At 33.7% G+C, this 19,718-nt stretch overlaps 4 protein-coding genes across 9 annotated transcripts in view; 2 read left to right on the top strand and 2 right to left on the bottom strand.

The window, feature by feature from the left end:
- The first annotated feature begins 154 nt into the window (after window positions 1-154).
- LOC114878083 (peroxidase) lies at window positions 155-13,282 on the top strand. Its single transcript, XM_029191481.2, has 14 exons — window positions 155-327; window positions 5,241-5,359; window positions 7,200-7,344; window positions 7,432-7,625; window positions 9,039-9,215; window positions 9,287-9,483; window positions 9,747-9,942; window positions 10,055-10,252; window positions 10,321-10,468; window positions 10,540-10,696; window positions 10,760-10,930; window positions 11,177-11,375; window positions 11,519-11,624; window positions 11,707-13,282. The coding sequence occupies exons 2-14, from the start codon at window positions 5,245-5,247 to the stop codon at window positions 11,819-11,821; spliced, it is 2,118 nt and encodes a 705-aa protein (XP_029047314.2). The 5' UTR covers window positions 155-327; window positions 5,241-5,244; the 3' UTR covers window positions 11,822-13,282.
- Window positions 13,283-13,382: 100 nt separating this feature from the next.
- On the bottom strand, window positions 13,383-15,828 carry LOC114878084 (leucine-rich melanocyte differentiation-associated protein-like). 2 transcript variants are annotated; one of them, XM_029191485.2, is made up of 4 exons: window positions 15,731-15,828; window positions 14,580-14,840; window positions 14,199-14,459; window positions 13,383-14,114 (listed from the first exon to the last, which is right to left on the bottom strand). In XM_029191485.2, the coding sequence occupies exons 2-4, from the start codon at window positions 14,777-14,779 to the stop codon at window positions 13,880-13,882; spliced, it is 696 nt and encodes a 231-aa protein (XP_029047318.1). In that variant the 5' UTR covers window positions 14,780-14,840; window positions 15,731-15,828; the 3' UTR covers window positions 13,383-13,879. The 2 variants fall into 2 exon arrangements, with proteins under 2 accessions (XP_029047318.1, XP_029047317.1); XM_029191484.2 differs by lacking the exon at window positions 15,731-15,828 and adding an exon at window positions 15,193-15,437.
- Window positions 15,394-19,718, top strand: part of LOC114878085 — a 49,701-nt gene continuing 45,376 nt past the window's right edge. For 3 of the 4 annotated variants that reach the window (XM_046286925.1, XM_046286922.1, XM_029191486.2), the window contains exons 1-2: window positions 15,394-15,475; window positions 16,407-16,658. The gene's annotated coding sequence lies outside the window, so the exon portion shown is untranslated. Of the gene's footprint in view, window positions 15,476-15,929; window positions 16,060-16,406; window positions 16,659-19,718 lie in introns of those variants that run through there. The other variant, XM_046286924.1, reaches the window with a different exon arrangement.
- Window positions 16,717-19,718, bottom strand: part of LOC114878086 (calexcitin-2) — a 31,829-nt gene continuing 28,827 nt past the window's right edge. For both annotated transcript variants that reach the window (XM_029191487.2, XM_029191488.2), the window contains exon 7: window positions 16,717-19,711. In XM_029191487.2, coding sequence (XP_029047320.1) covers window positions 19,604-19,711 — 108 coding nt within the window. In that variant the 3' untranslated portion in view covers window positions 16,717-19,603. The remainder of the gene's footprint in view (window positions 19,712-19,718) is intronic.

Raw genomic sequence — 19,718 nt, 5'->3', positions numbered from 1 at the left:
TGATCCTTTCTAAAGGCGTGAATTAATCATTCGAATTGTATGCGGTTTAGAGATAAATCGGCCTGCAGATTGAGCTTTTTTCTGCAAGCGTGGGGTACCTACCGATCCGCGATAGTACTTTTGCACTTTCTCCCACCATTTATAAAGTTCGGTTCGTATCTGGCATTCGTTCAGTCGTCTTGCCAACACGTGTTTGGAACATTGGCCGAGAAACCGGCAGGGTTCAACTCCATATGAAGTGACTTCGTTTAATTTGTTCAAATTGTGCATCGACAGAGGTAGCTAGAAGGGTACGGTGTTTCGAGAAGCTGAAGTTGAAGCAAACGGGTGGGTTAAATGTTCACCTTCTTGCAAACGTACTTCTCTATGGGTCGCATACTCGTTTCCATGGATCAGGTGTTTTCGATGTGTTATTCGCTTTCTCGTGAATTATGATTTGTTGATTGACAGGTGTCGTTGATCTGTGAAAGTTCGCCACAGTTTTACTTTTCGGGTCGGTTCAATTTTATTTACGACAGATGACCAATTTCGTTTCGGTTCATTATAGTGGTTAAAGTTTCTAAAAATTGAAATTTTCTCCATATAGAAAAAGTTCTCCATTTTATGGCAAAAAGTTGTGTTCCTAAGGTCCCTTGCTTTTCTACCTTTTTATTTCTAAGTGGATTTTCACACTCCAGTGAATACAGATCTGTTTTTCTATTGCTTAAGTATTTATTTTTAACCATGTTCAAGCTTTATGCTTCGATAGGTTGATATAATTTAAACTAAATGATTTTTAATCATTATTTGGTGGCAGATAAAAGGAACTTATTTTCGTTGTTGCATGTTGTAAATATATCGATCAAGTAAAAAATATTTATACAAAGTCTGTGTTTAACTTGAGACACATCATATTCATGTCATATTCGGTCATATTTGAGACACATCTGACAGTTCTGATAACGAAATGTATCCAGTAGGTGCAACACTTAATATTTTTCGTTAGATAACACCGATGCAACTGTGTAAAAAATTGTCCTTGCTCAGTTCGATCAGGGAACATACCTTGGACTTGCCATTTAAACATTAGTCGTGTGAAGATTCTGTCAATTAAAGGTAACAATACTAAAGCTAGGAGGGTATCCCACTTAACTCGTTAATTGCTCGCTAAATCTATTTTTTCATAGCATCGACTTTAGAAACAATTTCTTTATTTCCTTCGACGTTTATAAAAACGTAATGTGTTTCTCAGAAACTTAGCCTAAAGGAATTTTTATTACAATCGTTGAATGTTCGTTAAACCTTCCCGTTTAATAGTTTTCAACGTTATGCGATTAGCCGAGTATAAGAAACGCATTTCCAAAGAACAAGTGCGTTTCACGTATCATAATCAAGTGTCTTAATCAGCATTTCACAATCGTACATATTTAGATCCAACTCTGTTCTTTTTTATGAATCTATCGTTGCACCCGCAATTATTTCCACGACGCAGTCTATTCTATTTTGAAAGTTGAACAGATTGATCAAAACGCCTTGGAAAAATAACATGCAATCGTTCGTTTACTAGATTTCCATCTCGTAAATCAACTTCCGTTCGTATCATTATTACGATGAAACTGAATAATTAGCCCCTGCTGTGATAGTACTTCACTTTCCGCGGACCAAGTGTACCTTAACACATTCTTACTTTCTCTTTCCATTATGTTCGCGAATTAGCATGTCTCTGATCAATGTAGAACGGTCCTAGTTGAGGAAATGCAACGTTCACTCACGCATGTCCTTCGTCTGATCCTTCGAACAGTGGCGCAATTCTAAAATTTCGTTAGTTTCCTGATAGTTTTATCCGGACGTATCTTTATTTTTGACATTATCGCCCAAGAAAATGTCGCAAAACGTTTGATAATTTTTGATGATTCATGCTGAATGATAGGTTTTACTGAATAAAGATGAGATCCGGGTATATCGCAAGTCGATCCAAATCTAGCTGAACAGTTTCGAAATGGAATATATAGGATTATGTTTCTTATAAAAATAATTCAAACAAATTTCTCTGAATGTTGTATAAAAATTTCATGGAAAATGCTCTGTTTAGGTGGATAACAATGGGTGTGGTAGACACCATGGATTCCGAGCTTCAGTTTCTAAAGTTATATAGTATTATATCAAGGGATTTGGGTTATGAAAGGAGGCAACAAAGGGGCATTCGGTATTAGTACGTGAAAAGAGGTAGTTTACGTCAATCCTTTCATAATGTTCTTGAAAAGGTAGATTTAACCCTTTCACCGCGATAAACCTACTAAAAACCATCCACCGAGTAGGGTGACAGCCGATAATCAATAGGCTAGATAACTTGTTTATTATTTATATTTAATTTTACTAAAAAAATTGAAAGATATTGAAAGTATTTCAATTTTTATTAATAATTTACCATCAGCAAACAGTTACTTCATAACAGTGAGATTTATAAACGAGTTGGATACGCTTCGTTTCTCATTAAAGAATATCAGTCACGTTTTCGACCACAGAAAAATCATCATGCAATTTCTTGATTCAACATCGAGCGTCATTTACCTTGATCTTGATCCAGCACTCCTTTTTATCGTTGTTTCAATTTATCAATTTTCTTAAAAAGGCAAAGTATATCCTGCTGAGAAGATGATTGAGTTTTCTGAACTTAAAATCCAAGTTTTTGTCAATTATTTAATCATTATTAATTTACTTTCACTTGTCAATAGAGGATAGGATCCAATATTTTTCAATATTTTTTTTTAATTTTAAGGAACTCACGCAACAAAGGGTTAAACGCTTAATAGATGCGGTCAATTAGCAAAGCCAATGGATTTTCTTGATTGTTGCTGGGACAACGTGGTCTATAATTAGTCATTTTATCCTGGAAAGTTGTGTACCGAAATACGAGGTGTCGAGTGCTTTTATCGAAGCAAACAGGTGCCAGATAGCGTTTAATAGGTCGGTAGAATGTAACTCCAAGTTCTGATTTTTTAATTTTTTACGCATAAAGACCAAAAGAAAATAACGCGAAGAATAGTTCTTCAAATATGTTCACATTATGTTGATAAATGTGAATGCATTTAGTCCTTCATGATTTTCATTAGATATTAACGATTTGCTTAGTACAAGATCCTTGACTTTTTTAACTTCTTATGAATCATTAGAATATTTTCTTGTAATGAATGAATAATTTGATCTTTCTACATTTTTTCCAATTCTTGAACGAATCGATAATGTGTCATAAATGATGACACAAGTTGACTTAATAACTTAAGAAACCTGAATTCTTATTAATACAAATTTCCTTAAACAAATTGCATGGAATTTCTCGTGATGAAAGCGGTAAATCAACTGACAAATCCGTGGAAGTAATTTAGCGTATCCACTTGCGTGATAGAAATTACTTCGTCAGATACAATTACCTTGTCAGTTCACCTTCAGTTTGATTCATCAAACGAGTAATCAATTAAGAAAAGGAAAACGATCGAATGCCATGAATGGGAAACAGGTTTCGCTTAAGCGCGATCTTGCTAATATCTTGTTAATTAAGAGACAGGAAACAATTCTCAATTTGTACTTCTCAAAGATGATTAAAATTTGACTTCTATAAATATCTCATCTAATGAAAATGTGTCGGAGAATTTATTTTGTAAACAATTCTCCAAGTCATATATTTTCTACTATAAAAAAATGAATAAATTAAAAAGTAGCTTTATAGAGTGTTCGATTAAAACATTAATACACTTGTTTTTCGAAAACTTTTTGCGAGCTTCGCGTGCACGGGAGGCTTATCAAAGAAAGTTTAACATGCAACCGGAACTCGATCGCGGGCTGTTGCACGTTGCACACGAATTGCATGTATCGGAGTTTCTCGTTAGCGCAAAAGCACTGAGCTATGTAACTCTGTTTCGATAGAGAAATATCTAGCGCGAAAGTAAGAACTGATTGTGTCAACCGGTATTTTCGGATTGTCCTATCCATTTGAGGATCAATCTTGATCCTCAACTTCCCTTCTTACGCATGGGACAAGGTACACTGGGACGTACTCTAACGACAAACAATTTTTAGCAATAAAATTAGAATGTAACAACGGATGTGATGAAATACTATTGGCTTTGCTGATTGTTCTAATCTGTCATCATTAGGGTAAAGAGTAAGGAAAAAAATTGATTCGCTCTTTGTTCAAATAAAAAGGAAATTTCTATTAAAAAAATTGATTCAGAAACAGGATAATTTAATTATTAAATATTATGATATTTAGTATATTCCTTGCATCGTTTAAGGGGGGAGGTTGGAGTACAGAGAAGGGGAGGTCTATGGCGATGGCTAGAAACCTCGAATCCCCGAGGACCTCAAAAAGCCTAAGAGGGTGGATGGGAAGTCGGAAATCCGGGAAGCCTGCGAAAAGGGGAAAATATCACCATATTCCTTACGAAAACTTATTATGTTCGATCAAAGTATGTTCTGATATTCTTTAGCTACAGCCCTCTCTGCTATGTTTCATAGAATTTAAAGTACAGAGTGTGCAATTTTGTTGCTAGATAATAATGCATAATTTCTGTACACCTTTTATGCATTCAGCTATGATATAGAGAGTTTAAAGTAGAATAAAGTCACGTTCGAAGAAACAGTTGCACCAAGATGCAGAATAATGTAGCTCGGATGTGTTACAGTTAAATTTGCATTCACCATAAAATATACTATAAACTTCCAGTTCTGTTCAGAAGCAATTTCTAAGGTATTTGGAAAATATCAAACGGGATGTACGCGTGGAAATGAATTAAATTCGAAGGATAATTTTAAAAAATACGATAGCATAGAAGGGACTCTTTTTTTTCTATCCTTTTTTGTCATTTTAATTGACAGCTTTCGTAATACGGGTAATCAAAAAAGCAAGGAACTGCAGGTGAGAGCGTGAAACCGTGAATTTTTCGCAACTTGCCACTATTTTTAATCTCGATTAAAGTGTTTTGTCAAATGGTCTTATCTTTAGTTTCAATTTCTGCTCATTAAATGAAATTTATTTTTTATATTAGATTTTCTACGGTAAGTCATTAAAATAAAAGTAATGTACTTTTGATGAATATTGTTTATATGTAAGAAAAAGAATTTGACACGACACGCCTTGAAAGAAAATTGTTTCGCGGTTGTGGTTAAAATCCTAATTTGACTGATGTGTGTCTTGGAAAATTAAGGAGAAAATAAAGAGAAAGTGTAAGTACTTTGCAGCATGAATAATATTTATGTTTTAGAAATATGAAAAGAAATACAGAGTGGTGTATAGTAACAACATTCCTCGCCGTGTTGATACTAGAAACAAACACAGTGGATGGAAAAAATATTACATCAGGAGAATCCTTAGGAAATGCAGGTAAGATACAGAACAACAAAGTGATTGTAAGTTCTAAAGAAGTCGGATCATTAAAAATTAAGCGAAATCCAAAAAAAAAAGGAGCAGAATAAGCCTATTATTTCTTAATAGGTTCCTTAGCATATTACGTAAATATTGCAATAGAATGCATAATTAATTTATTCATTCATGAAATGGAAAACACTAAGTTTACACCTATATACAAAAATTTTATTTTCACTGTTGATGTTAAAAAACTTGCAAAATTGCAATTTAGAATACTTCTTTATATTCTCTCACACAAAATTGGAACAAAATTTCTTATTTCATATTTTGCAATCACCTATAAATAAAAACCGAAGTTGTGTAGCACTTTTTATTCTTGACCTACATTGTGCACTGCAATGGAAAAATCTAACATTCCTTAAGAAGTAAAAAAAAGTATAACTTGAGGTCGTAAATTGGTACTACCGTTGCATTTTGTCGTCAGCCAAGCATTTTACTGTCGCTTTCAAACTAGGACTTTATTTGTTTCAGGATACGCGACAAGAATTTTCACGAACGCTAAAAACGAAAGAATTTAAACTCCTATACTATTTTGGAATATAAATGCAATTTTGCGATACTTTTATGTCATCAACTGAACCATTTCCTCGAATGACAGGAAGTTAACCATTGATACAGAAGCTGAGGACATACCTCGAAGAGTTGGGTGGGTTTTTATTAAACGTACGATTTCTGCTTTCTCGAACGGTAATTAAAGAGTTTGTTGTGACAAGAGACAAGCAGACAAATAAAAAGGGTATTGCATTATAAGGTATCCAGGTGTTCCTGCTTTCTCGGTGGCTAGTTAAAGCGTTAATAATCAATGCAAGGGACAGAAATACGAAGCTAAAGAAACTAGGGCAACGAGTTTACTTGTGCAACAAGTGCATTGAATATATTGCACGTTCCATTTTCGACTAGAAATTCAATGATCTCATGATTCGATCCGTGATATTAGTATTTTAGCTTATTAGAAAGGTACAAGCTGAAGAATAATGATGAATAATGACCAGTCACTTAGAATCAAAGAACAATTTTTTTAAATTTAAGTGCTTCAATTTGAAAAAAAGCAGTACAAGTATAAAGTACCCTCCTTATGAAAAACATGCAAATGAACCTATGGATTTAGGGTAAATTCTGAACATACTGCTAAAAGTCTATCCGAGCACTTTGGTAGAGGTCGACGAGATAAGATCTGTCGTTGGTGTAACATTTATCGTTCCAGCTGAAAGCAGTGAAAGGCATTAGCCATTAAAGAACGAGCCTGTTTCACGATCTATTACGTCGACATTGGATCATGATCGTCCACGATGCGGTGAACGTGTTTGATCCAATGTACGATAATCGTATCAGACAGAATGCATCGATACAAGGTTTAGATAGACAGCTTCGACTAACTTGGCCCTTTTCCATGGGAAAATCGGAGTGTTCTTCGATACAATAGTTTGCCATTAAATGGTACTTTTACCCCTCTATTACGCACCGACTATCTGGTTCCGGGTATACATGTTAGGAAATGTATAAGCAGGTCGAAACGCATGATTAAATTAGAATATGTTCGTGATTGAAAAGTGAATTGCGAATTACAGGTTCTAATAGGCTGATTGCAATTCAATTTTGATAAGGTATATTGGGTTGTTGCATATCAAACGGTGCATTGCGAAATGTAGAAAGTTTGATGTAGGATTTGATGACATAAAAGTTGAGCAGAATAGTATTTATGATATTTATATCAAATTAATGTTTAAAGTTTGATAAAAATAAAGAGATGTTCGTTACTATTTTAACTAATAATTATTACTCGTCTTTTTTACAGGAAACAAGGAGAAGGTTTCAGATCTAGAAGGATCAGAAACTACATACAGCTTCAGTAATGTAAATAATTATAGAGATACATACGGTTCTTTACCTTTTACATATACAGCCCCTTCTGGATATTCGTCGTTGTATTCTTACCCCAGGTATACAGAAGAAACTTAATAACTATGCTAATAATGTTTGAATTAATCATTTCGTTAGTAATGTACTATTATTTTTATGAATAATAGTTTCTCGTATGGTTCTTCACTGAATACGAATTATGATATCCATCGAGACATATCATGCGGAGATCGATTTCCGCGTATCTGCGAAAAATCGCGATATAGATCATTCGATGGTTCATGCAATAATCTTCACAATCCCACCTGGGGTATGGCAAACACCAGATACGGACGACTTCTCCCAGCAAATTATGGAGACGGTAAGAATACGCCAACCCTTTTTCATCCCTTCAAATCTTACCTTTCTGATTAATCAGCTATCGATGCCAATATTTTCATCGAACACTCTTACCAAAAGAATTTTTTCATTTTCCCAAAAATTCGATTTCACGAATGTTACGCGTTTTGGATTTGATCGATCAAATTCCTTTCAATTTATCTCCACTGTTTTCAAACACCAATTGATTCTTTTTTTTTTAACCTGACACGCTTCGTTTCGTTTAAATGTTGAATAAAAGCGGGTCAGTCTCAGCGGGATCGTTAAAAGGATTGCGATGCAAAATCCGCGGTTACTTCAGGCTAATGATATTATGCTGTGATTAATGCCTTTCTGTAAACGCCTGAAGGTTCAAGCGAAAAAGAATGAAGAATTACGAGGCTGAGATTCTTAAAACATTTCTGTCAACTTAGGAAAATGGATATAAGAGACTCTAGAAAATATTAAATATTAAAGAAACATTTTAATAAGTTATGAACTTACGAACTCGTAAAACCACGTTGTTGCATTTGCACTTAACGTCCCCCGTGACAAATATCTACTTTCACAGAAACTTGTTTCGATTTCAGTAGGAACGCAGGTGAACGTGATTTGTATGCTTGCATAGGAAACGACCTGCCTTCCACTTTATAGATTTAACAATATTGTGTTAATACTCGTAAATCCGTTGCGATCATTTTGCAAATTCTCGAGTGATAGAGAACCGAACATTTGCAAACCATATTTTACCCTTTAAAAAGCGGAATTCTTTGGAGGTAAATGTTTGCTAGGGGTAAAAGAATGATAAATCAGGTTCATTATCCTCAAGTAAAGAAAGCTTCTTTCGAGAAGAAAATACCGATACAATTTTCACTTTTCTTTGATGGAGTTCTAGGAATACTGGTTAACAGTTTCATATATGGTAATGGTATTAATCGTTCTAGAGACATTTTTAACATACCCAATTCGTAGATGGGGAAACGACTGTGCAAGAAAATATCAAATCGTGATACAGTGAAAATACCAATGAAAGAATGACGAATGGACCGCGTCTCACTTTATTATACAATCGCTCGTCGACGCGTTCGTTTCGTGACAAACAAGTTTTGCAATTGTTGCGCTTTCTAAGGAACGAATTCGAATTCCTGTTATTCACGCAAACATCACGGGAAAGTGTGTTTTGTCTTCCGGTTCTATCCCTGCGACACGTCGGTAGAAGTTTTCCATTCGGTATACTGTTTGTTTAAAATAAACCTAAACCTAGAATCCATATTCCAGTCGATGAATCACAGGATTTTTAATAGGCAATCAATTTTAACCATTACACTTTTATAAATAGAACAGTGAAAATAACTATTGTTCATATCTAATGTAATACCCTAATACTAATGCAGTGTTAATTGTTCAATTTGTACAGGTGTACGATCGCCAACGATTTCAGTGACTGGAACAAAATTACCACTTTCTCGTATGGTCAGCTACACCATGTTTCCACATGTCGACATTAACGATCCAATATGGACACTAGCAGCAATGCAATGGGGCCAAATTATTACCCACGATATGGGGTTGATCGATGGAACCACCCAATCAAGTAAATTCAACCCTTTCTAATTTTCCTTCGATAAAATGATCGACGTATTGTTATTGTATTTTAAATCACAGAACCACACGCGACACAGTGCTGCACCGATGATGGACAATTAATTCACCCATCGCAGAGTGCCGAACAATGTTACCCCATTCTTATTCCTTACGACGACCCTGTATTCAGCAAGGCCAACATAAGATGTCTCAACTTCGTTCGTAGTACAACTGATCTTGACCATGGCTGTTCCTCGCACTCCAAACCAGCAGAACAGGTTTGCTATTCCTCACACTTGGGTGACCTTATTCATTCATTTGTTACCTCATCCACGAGTACCAAGAGTATCGTATCTTGAAAAGCAGGCTGCTCGGATATCATGTAAATGTCAGAGATATCAGTTACACTGAATCTTGAATTTCCTATCTGTAGGTGCCGGTATCAAAAGGGGTTGAAAAATGATTTTTGAGCTTGGCTCAGTTACATGGCACCCTTCCCCCTATCTTAATTTCTCTAACATGGATCTTCATGATTTTTCAGTTAACCATCGTTACACATTTCATGGATCTTTCACTGGTTTACGGATCCAGCGATCAAGTAGCAAATAGCTTGAGAGCTGGAGCCGGTGGTCGTTTAAACGTGGATGTCAGGGATAATAGGGAATGGCTTCCTGCAGCGACAAACAAGAGTCAATCTTGTGACAACACGGATTATGATGAAGTTTGTTATCAAGCTGGTGAGCTATGATAAATGAAAAATTCTAAGATTACCGGTTGTATGGGACCACGTGTTTTAATTATCAATTATTAATAGTTCACCGCTTCTAAACGTATGCGTACACGTTGCAGGTGACACTCGCGTCAATCAGAATACCCAGCTGACCGTTTTACAGATAATATTACTTAGGGAGCATAATCGTATTGCCGATGCTTTGGCTCATTTGAATCCACACTGGACAGATGAAACAATTTTCCAAGAAACTAGGCGAATCACAATCGCGGAGCACCAACACATTTCGTATTACGAATGGCTGCCAATATTTTTAGGTATAATCGTCGAAAAGTGACGAATGTATTGAAATAGATACGTTGATTTAAACATCATTTTCTTTTAGGTACCGAAGCCACGTATGGTAACAAAATTTTGTACGATACAAAAGATTACGTGAACGATTATGATCCAAATGTGGATCCAAGTATTTTGAACGAACATTCGACCGCAGCTTTCAGATATTTTCATTCTCTTGTCGCTGGTTTTCTTAAGTAAGTTTAATCGTTAATTAGGAGGATGAACAAAAGAATTATCTTTCCATTGTTTCTCATAAATTCTTCAGTTTGGTGAATGAACACCGATATTCGAACGGTGCTGTGAGGCTCAGCGATCATTTCAACAGACCAGGAGTCATCGAAGAACACGATAATATGGATGCTCTAACGAGAGGACTGTCTTTCCAGCCTCAAAAAGCCAATGATCAATTTTTCGATCTCGAGGTAGACGAAACGTTGAACTCCTAATCGTACAATTTTCTCACGTTAAATTTTAATCTGTTCCAGATTACCCAATATTTATTCAGAAACGGAAGGCCATTGGGATCCGACCTTCGAGCTACGGACATTCAAAGAAATCGCGATCACGGTCTCGCGTCGTACAACAGTTTCCGGGAGTATTGCGGTCTGCCTCGAGCGAAACACTTCGCCGACTTCACGGATTACATTTCTCCTTCGGTAAGTGCAATCGTCAGACTGTTATGTTATGCAAATATTTCAAAAACTAGACGTCCGAAGTCTCAGGTTGAACCTGTTTATATTCACTACGCCTCCAGTAAATCGTGCTCGACAATTTATAAATTTTCATTCATCGTTTATTCATTTTGTATTCGTTGCGTGTAGTAATAGAAAGAAAAGCACGGTGCTTACAGGGAAAGAACTTTTACAAGATTATCATAAATGAAAAATGATTGTTTCTAATAGAACGTGGAAAAGTTATCGCAGCTGTATGCCAGCCCCGATGACGTCGAGATAACTGTTGGAGGATCATTAGAACGACACGTGCCTGGAACACTGACTGGTCCCACCTTATTATGCATTCTTATTAGGCAATTTTATAAAACACGAGTGGGTGATCGCTTCTGGTATGAAAGAGGTGATCATGATACAGCCTTCACTATAGGTAAATGTTTCTTTTTATTATTTATGTATCACAGAACACTTTAGGACTCCTGGAGCCTGGGACTGTAGCTTCACTTAGATCTCTCCTTGATCCATCGCTGGCTGGTAATTTGTTAAATTGAATATTTATCACGTATTTTGCAGAACAATTAAACGAAATTCGAAAGGCAAGTATATCCAGGTTATTCTGCGATAACGGTGATCACATCACAAAAATGCAGCCAAGGGGATTCGAACAAGTATCTTCATCGTAAGCTTCCTCTTTCTTCGTAGTAAAACTCCTTATGATTTAATGACTGTTTCATCCGATTAAGAGCACTCGTTAATTTCAGTAATCCCATCGTAAATTGTGAAAACATTCCATCGTTGGATCTCTCGTTATGGAAAGACTATGCACCCGAACTGGCGAAACATCAAAGTATACCATTCTCTCATTACAAAAAATAATATACGATCAATTGTTTTCGCAGATTTTTGTTATTTTATTACCAAATATACGGTACATATTAGTTAAATATAATTAGCCTGATACACAAAAGTATTGTTGATTAAGATAATAGTTAATATAAGTTTGTTGGAAAAAAACTCTTACGATGAATGAAATGAATTATTTTTTGTAATGATTTTGTTTGTTTAGGAGATCAGGGGATATAAAAACGTAAGTACTTTAATTTTTCCTTTCGCAAGGAATTAAATAAATAATAATGAAGGAGTCGTTGAAAAGATGATATGCTTATCCTAATTTTTATTATTAAAACGTTGTTTATTCGTTTCGCGTACAAGTTAAAATGAACGAAAAATAATTGCTAATTAGCATAATCAGCAGAGAAAGAAATGAAAAACAAGTGATAAGAAAATTGCACCTGCAAACGATATACATTTCCTACTAATTATGAATTAATATAGGTAATATCGGTGACTTCCATTGTAATCATGGAGACAGTCGTACAAACAGCGATATCAATCGGTGATTGATAAGAGATTAAAGCTTCGAATAAAAATAACTCAGCTCATAGGAACTCTTGACATACTTTGAAATATTTCAAATTCCAAATTTTCAATAAATTCAGAACGAATGACTGTAAATTGGCACAAAATCTAAGGAAAGAATGATTTATTAAAGTCGCTAATGTTTTAATTTGTAACGTGATACTATTGCACGGTTTATTGAACGGGTTATCCAGTCACCGTTTATTTGCAAAACATTCTGGCGTAAAACGGAATTTACGACTTATCCCAACACGTTCAATAAACTTTTGTTATCTTACACGTGTTTACGACTGTCTGAACAACGTCCCCTATTAGAGGCAGAAATATCAATGAATCAATGCTTTGAAAGGGTTCATCAGAAAAAATTCTGAGCGAAAATTTTTATCATTAACTTCTTCACACAGTCAAGTTTCAGATATAAATGAACAAAATAACAGACGTTTGCTAATGTTTATTTTTTATTACGACTACTGATGTATTCCTCCAGTTGCTTCAGGAAAGAACTACCTTCGTTTGCATGAAAATTAATAACAGAAATTTTTCATAAATTGATAATGGCATACCTTTATTTTATCACGGTATTACATTGACTGATGAAACACGGTAGATTCGTATCTGAAGCTCGATACTCTTTGTCGCTGAAGTTAGTACGCAATTGTTAAAAAACAAAAACAAATAAACAAAAGATAATTTGTGTATATGACATTTGCAATTTTATTCTTTTAATGGATGGAAAAGTTGATCGACTGTGATTGACTGAATTCATTGTTTCTTTTAAAAGGAAAAAAATACTTAATCAGTTTAAACAATTTCGTAAAGATAAAGCGCAATCACCTGAGGTGATCAGCATACAAGACTCAAGTTTATCGTTGAAACTTGTAATCATTTTCGACTCTGTTATGTCAAGAAAGAATAATTTTAATAAATATAGTTTACGTAATTCATATCTGAAAGTTTATATAAGACAATCGTCATAAATAAAGATAAAAAAGAAGGATAAAATTCTAAAAACGTGTTATATTTTGTATTAAAAGTTTTTATTCGTTACTACCATTGATATAAAATTTTTCTGAGCAAATACATACAAGCGCACTGTACAAAAGGTATTATTATACAACGTTTATAAAAAATTATTGCAAAATAGAACGAGTACTCTCTGAATTACAATTCAGTAGTATTTATATATAAACTGTTGTATAATTAAATACGTTTTTGTTGACATTATATTTGACCTAAAATTTTTATTGTTTACATACAAATGATTTAATCATATTGTTTAGACCGAAGTATTAAAAAAAAAAAGTTATGTACTTCAGTATACACTTATCTGTTACTGCCCCAAGTGCTTGTTTCCGTGTATTATTTATTTGTATACGAAGTAAAACCATACGCTTTTTTTTTCATAAATATTATTTTACGCTAAATAAAAACCTGTATCCTTCTAGAAATGTTATGCTACTTTGATAAAAGTAGATAACTTTCAAGTTGAATTATATTAACAACTTTAATACTGCATTAAATAATAAAGTTTGTTCCTCTTGGTTTCAACTTATAAGGCAGTGTTGGTTTCGAGAACATGTTTGTTAATTTACTGTGCAGATGTTTAATGCACTCTGGAAGAGGAGCATGTTCAGTCAAATTTTCTAAGAATGGTCGCTTGAAAAGTCTTCTTGCTTCCTGACGTTGTTCCGAAGTTACGATTCGGTCATCCAAATGTACCAAATGAGGAAACCAAGATATGATGTACAACCTTTTTTCAAAAAACATTTATCTCAAAACACAAAAACGGTACAACGTTACTAGTTCTAAATTTAGCACCATTCTGTTTTCATACCTGTATTGAAGATAGTCATAAAAACTTCCACCATTTAAATAACTTGGTGCTGCCTTATTACCCATAAGACATAAATATCTAAGATTGGGTACACTCTCATAGAGATTCTTAACAAATGGATACAGTTCTTCTATGTTATTATGATTTAACCATAGAAGTTGAAGTTTTGGCATATGTGGAAATACAGTGTGATCATCTATGTCATTGTGATCTAAGTTGAGAGATGTTAAATTCTCAAATTCAGCCAAGAATTGTAAGTTTCTAAACAGGCAATGAAGAATATGCATCTTATTCAAAATTCTTTAATTGCACTTAGTATTTATTTATACATGTAGAATTTTAAAATAACATGTATAAATATTTTAAGTAAGATATACCTACCTACTAAATTTATTATGGCTAATATCCAGTGTACGTAAAGTACTACCATAATTTTCAATGATGTCAAATGGCATATAAAACAGATTTTCAAAAGCAAGGGATAAGGAATCAATAATATCTAAAGATGGTTTATCAGAAGATAAAGACTTTGGTTGCCTACAGTGTAAGTCTACAAATATTAGTTTTCCTAATGAAGTCATGGCAAATTGTTCCACCTCGTCTGCTTCTTTTTGTAATTCTAACTCATCACTGTAATCCAACCTGTAAAAGGGTTATTCTATTTAATGTAGTAATAATATATATTCCCACATTAAAGATTTCAATCTGCATCAATATTTAATTTTTAGAATCTATCAGTTGTATTAACAAGAGTTTATTACATACATGCAACATAGTTTTAAAAATAGAGTTGGTATTCAAAATTATCATTAAATAACAGGTCAGATATAATAGATTATTAATATTAATGAGGATCAATATAAGTCTCTATATTATTAGTGTTTAGTTTCTATCATTTATTTTATTATTATGCTCTTACACACTATGCTGTGAAAATTCATAAAACATTTACAAAATGACTTATAAATGAAGAATCTTTAATTATAATACTTACATTATGCCTTGACTTATATCACCTCAGGGGGCAGTAACTTTAAGTGGATAATCAACGCGTTAGAACCATGCAATACACTTTTCACTAGCTACATTTATCTATATTATTCACTTTAACAATAACTAAAGCTACAGCTTGCATTGACAGATAATATTGTGTATAAATAGAAGAATGTGTAGGGCTGTAAGGCTTCAGAGTAATATGCAATGTCGCATGTAGTGATTGGGTCAACCATAGTGAGTCTTCCTACAGTAAGATTAATACTGAGCTCTGATCCAAGAAGGTAGCATATAAAGTTTTTCGTTTATCTGATGACTGTTACAGATAAGATACCAGCGAAATGAATTCGCATTTTAAATACTGACTATACATATATATATTACGAGGGATTCGAACGGGAACGGAAAACTTTTAGGTTAAAAGTATAGTATTATATAACAATAAAACGCTGGATAATGTATTAATCGCATAGCCAGAAGATTGATAGTACAAATCAGTAGAAAATATTAAATTAATTTTGGTGAAATGAAATACTCACCGAATTTTCCTGCATATCTTGTTTTCAAATCTTCCCACCGCGAAACATAACCAAGCAACAAATACTTTATATTCTTATAGTAAGATGGTGCTAGCAGTTTGACGCTTGTCAAACGTCACAGTTGATCGACAATCGAACCGTATATCGATTTATCGTTCCGTTTCCCTCTATTTATTAGTATGGCGGTAACGCTGTTTTGCGCGTTTGTTATTCCAAATATCAACATTTTTCAAGGGTTAAAGTGTTTAAAAAAAGAATATTACGATTAGCTATGAGGTGAAAAACAAAGTCATCTGTCTGATGCAATACGAAAACGCAGAGATGTAACGGTATGTTTTAAGATTTTATGCTTTCATTCGCAATATGATTCGTAAGCTAATCTGCTTGAATATTTACACTTTAACTGATAATTATACTCGTAAGATGATTACATTTAATATATAATGAACAATATCGAGCACAGTAGGCTTCCTTCGTAAAAAGGACATTATAGGGAAAGTAAAAATTTACAAAACTTTAATCTTGACGATATTGATAATAACAGAGAATTAGAAGAAGAAGTTAGGATATAAGGAGTAGTATAAAGTAGTACAAAGTAGTATAAAATGGTATAAAGTAGTAGTACATAAATAAAAAATTGGAATAAATAATACAAATATTAATGTACATTTTTCAGCATAAGCGTGTATACGCGAGTGGTGGGGGCTACAGATCTGTATAGGTAAGTGGTGGGGGGCCACAGATATACATGGTGCTTCCCCTTCCATCGTCAGTCCCTACTCGGCCATCGGTGGGGGATTATAGACAGAGCGCCCTACGGCGGGGACTAGGAACTACGGCTTGGGCCAGGAATCCGAGGAAGGGATGATCTACAGCGGGGACCAGGAACCCGGGGAAGGGGTGATCTACAGCGAGGACCAGGAACCCGGTAAGTCTACTATTCTCAGTGCTGTACAATAAGGAAAAATCATAGACAGACAGTGGAATTGAAGTCCATAGACACCTTTATTTCAAGAGTAACGTGCATTTGATTTTTTACATAGTTTCGCTTGTGCTGTTATCGGCACGTTTCACAAAAACAGTCAGTAACACCATTAACATATTTATTGTATATCGAATTCGAGAGACAGCAATATCGCTTGTGTTTTTCACAACGAATGGGCACGGTTATTATCTTTTCGCCAATTAAATTCACGATTGTGAATTGTTCTCGTTCATTCCTTGATTCTTTTATTTTTCGCTGCAATAAACGACGGGTTAGAATTTATCGTCGTACATTATGTAAATCGCTTTTCAGCCCTCTTAGTATGAAGCCGGGCTATTACTGACCTAATGATTTATAATTTAAATTCAATTTTAGATTCGTTAAATTGTATACTATTTCTTTAGATATTATTTTTCTAATTGATAAAACATTAGAAAGATTTGGGTCGTAATTGACTCGGCTTCTTTAATGCGTATAGAAACAGGCATACCTTCACGGGCAGTGATTGATAATAGAAACAAATTCCGGAAGCATATTTTACGATAATCCGTGCCCTTGATGCTAGAATTCGTGTTGAGTTTGAAACTTATTATTACAAATTGAGCTGTCGTTCTCATAACATGTCGATAAAGTTTTCTTCGCTTCGATAATTTTTCCTCGTTCTTCATACAGTGCATTAATTATAAACTGATCTGAAGCGTTCGAATATATTTTTAATATAATAATTGAATACCATTTTATTTTATAATTGGTGTAATGATATGTACGAGATATGCGTACTAATTAATGGTATAATAGAAAGAGACAGAAAATATATAATATTATTACTATTTCAATTAAAATGTTTGTATATTTTGAATAATTATCGAGTACTCGTGCAATCAATAAAAATTCCACAGTGATTCCTGAAATTATCTCAAATGATATATTTAAAAAACAACTTGCTCGATAATTATTAACCATTCGATTGATAGTAATGAAAATAAAAACTTTGTTTTTCTTATAACGAAGATTTATCTGTTTATACCATCAATTATTAAGCATTCCGTGTAGGTAAACTTGCAAAATAATATTTCAAGTATTATTTCTCTAAATTACAATCAGTTAGATATCGTAAGAAAAATATTTAACAACAAAGTTTAACAAGGTTTAACATAGTTCATTGTATTTACTCGTGTTCGTTTACAGGACCTCAATCAAAACCAATTTCCGCGTAGATATTTTCAATTTCATTTTATTGTACATTCAGAATTACATAACACACTATGTTAAATCACGGAACAACGATAGTGTTTGATACCTTGAAGCACAGGACAAGTTTCAAAGGGTACAATTAAATCTCTCTCAATCGTATTCGTACAATCGTACTTCTTTTCTATAATTCTATCTCAAATAAATGAAAAAAAGTTGTAATAATGAACTGATGAGTAATCTGAAACAAAGCGGCTAATTGAAAAGCACATGGTATTAAAATCCAATCTATTATTGTAGCACGATGTCGAAATCAAAATATAATCTTCAGAATTGTACGAATACGAGTGTGCGTGAGTAATCGTATTTTGATTTATTACTTTTCATTAATGTTCTTCTATTGCCCACTTTTGATGGATTAAATGATTATTTCATTTCATCAAATTTTAATTTCTTTTTACGCTGAATTAAAAATTTCATCGAGCAATAGAGAATTGAACATTTCAAAATTCGAATATGTACCAGCTGTTTAATTCCCTGGCTGCATCTTCAAGTCAACATCGATTAAAATTTAAAAATCTCTTTCATTACAATTTATTGATAACTCTGTCGTTCAAATATAATATGTATTCATTTGTATATTTATATTTATATATTTCTGTAAGATATACGTACATTCCTCTGCACTTCTTACAAGAAAATATATCAAAGCATCCACTTTTAATTTTGACGAAATTTGAGGTATATTTTAGCTGCTTAATTAAATTAATACTTACCATCAATTCTTATATCTATGATAGTTTTTGAAACATTTAGTATTTTTAAGCTACAACTTTAGAGGATAATTTCATCCTCTAAAGTTGAAATTGACTAGTTGCAAAAAATTTGCGTCGTTTATTTCGATCTAATTACCATATTTGCAATCATTAAAATCAAACGTAGACACTTTGATCTGTTTCCTTATTAGTATAACAGCATATAATAATGTCTATATAAGACACATTTACGACGATATTGACGCTTTTAAAATATAACGTTTCATTTCTGCGATGCTTCTTACACGATAATTAAGCCAACATTTAAAACCTTTTTTTTTTTTTAATCTCTTCTAATTCTCCTGCCGATAATTACACGAAGATTTTTTTTTTCTTTTTCTTTAAACACTGCCCCACGTCGACTTTGTTTCCAATGTTACACGAAAACATTGAAGCTACACTTAAACTCTGCGAATATCGTTTGTTCAATAATGGAGGGAAATATTTATATCTCGTTCGAAAGCACAACGATTTTTTGACACTGAACGAACAAGACTTTGCACATGTCACGATCATTAGAGTTCTTTTGCTCTCTTACATTTAAATACTCTACATATACAAACATACAATGAGATATACTTAATTGCCGCCATTTTTATCCAGCGGATAGAAACGATATTATTTGTCGAGCATATCATCCGTTCGTGAATAATCGAATTCACGAGGATGATTATTTACAACGCCAAGAGGGTAGAAAGTAGTTGAAACTTTAAATTATCAAGAAATTAAATATATTTAATTCGTTGTTGAAAGGAAAAGAGATTTAATCGAGTTCGTCTTAGGGTGAATTAAAAAATTACAATGAAAAAGAAAATGCGACGCAAGGAAGTGCAGTATACGTATTCGAATTCCGTAGGGGGGTGGAAAAAAAAAATAAACGAGTTAGAAGGAAGTTTTCCCGAAAATAAAGTTTCCGGCTGCGGTTGGCTCGTCCGAGGAGAAATATTGCTTCCAGAGGTTGGTGAATTTATCCCAGTTCATTTCCTGACCCTATACA

The sequence above is a fragment of the Osmia bicornis genome, chromosome 8 (genome assembly GCF_907164935.1).
Source record: "Osmia bicornis bicornis chromosome 8, iOsmBic2.1, whole genome shotgun sequence".
Classification (NCBI taxonomy): Eukaryota; Metazoa; Arthropoda; class Insecta; order Hymenoptera; family Megachilidae; genus Osmia; species Osmia bicornis.
Note: the sequence above shows the minus strand (reverse complement) of the source record. Positions and strands in the feature narration are given on the sequence as shown.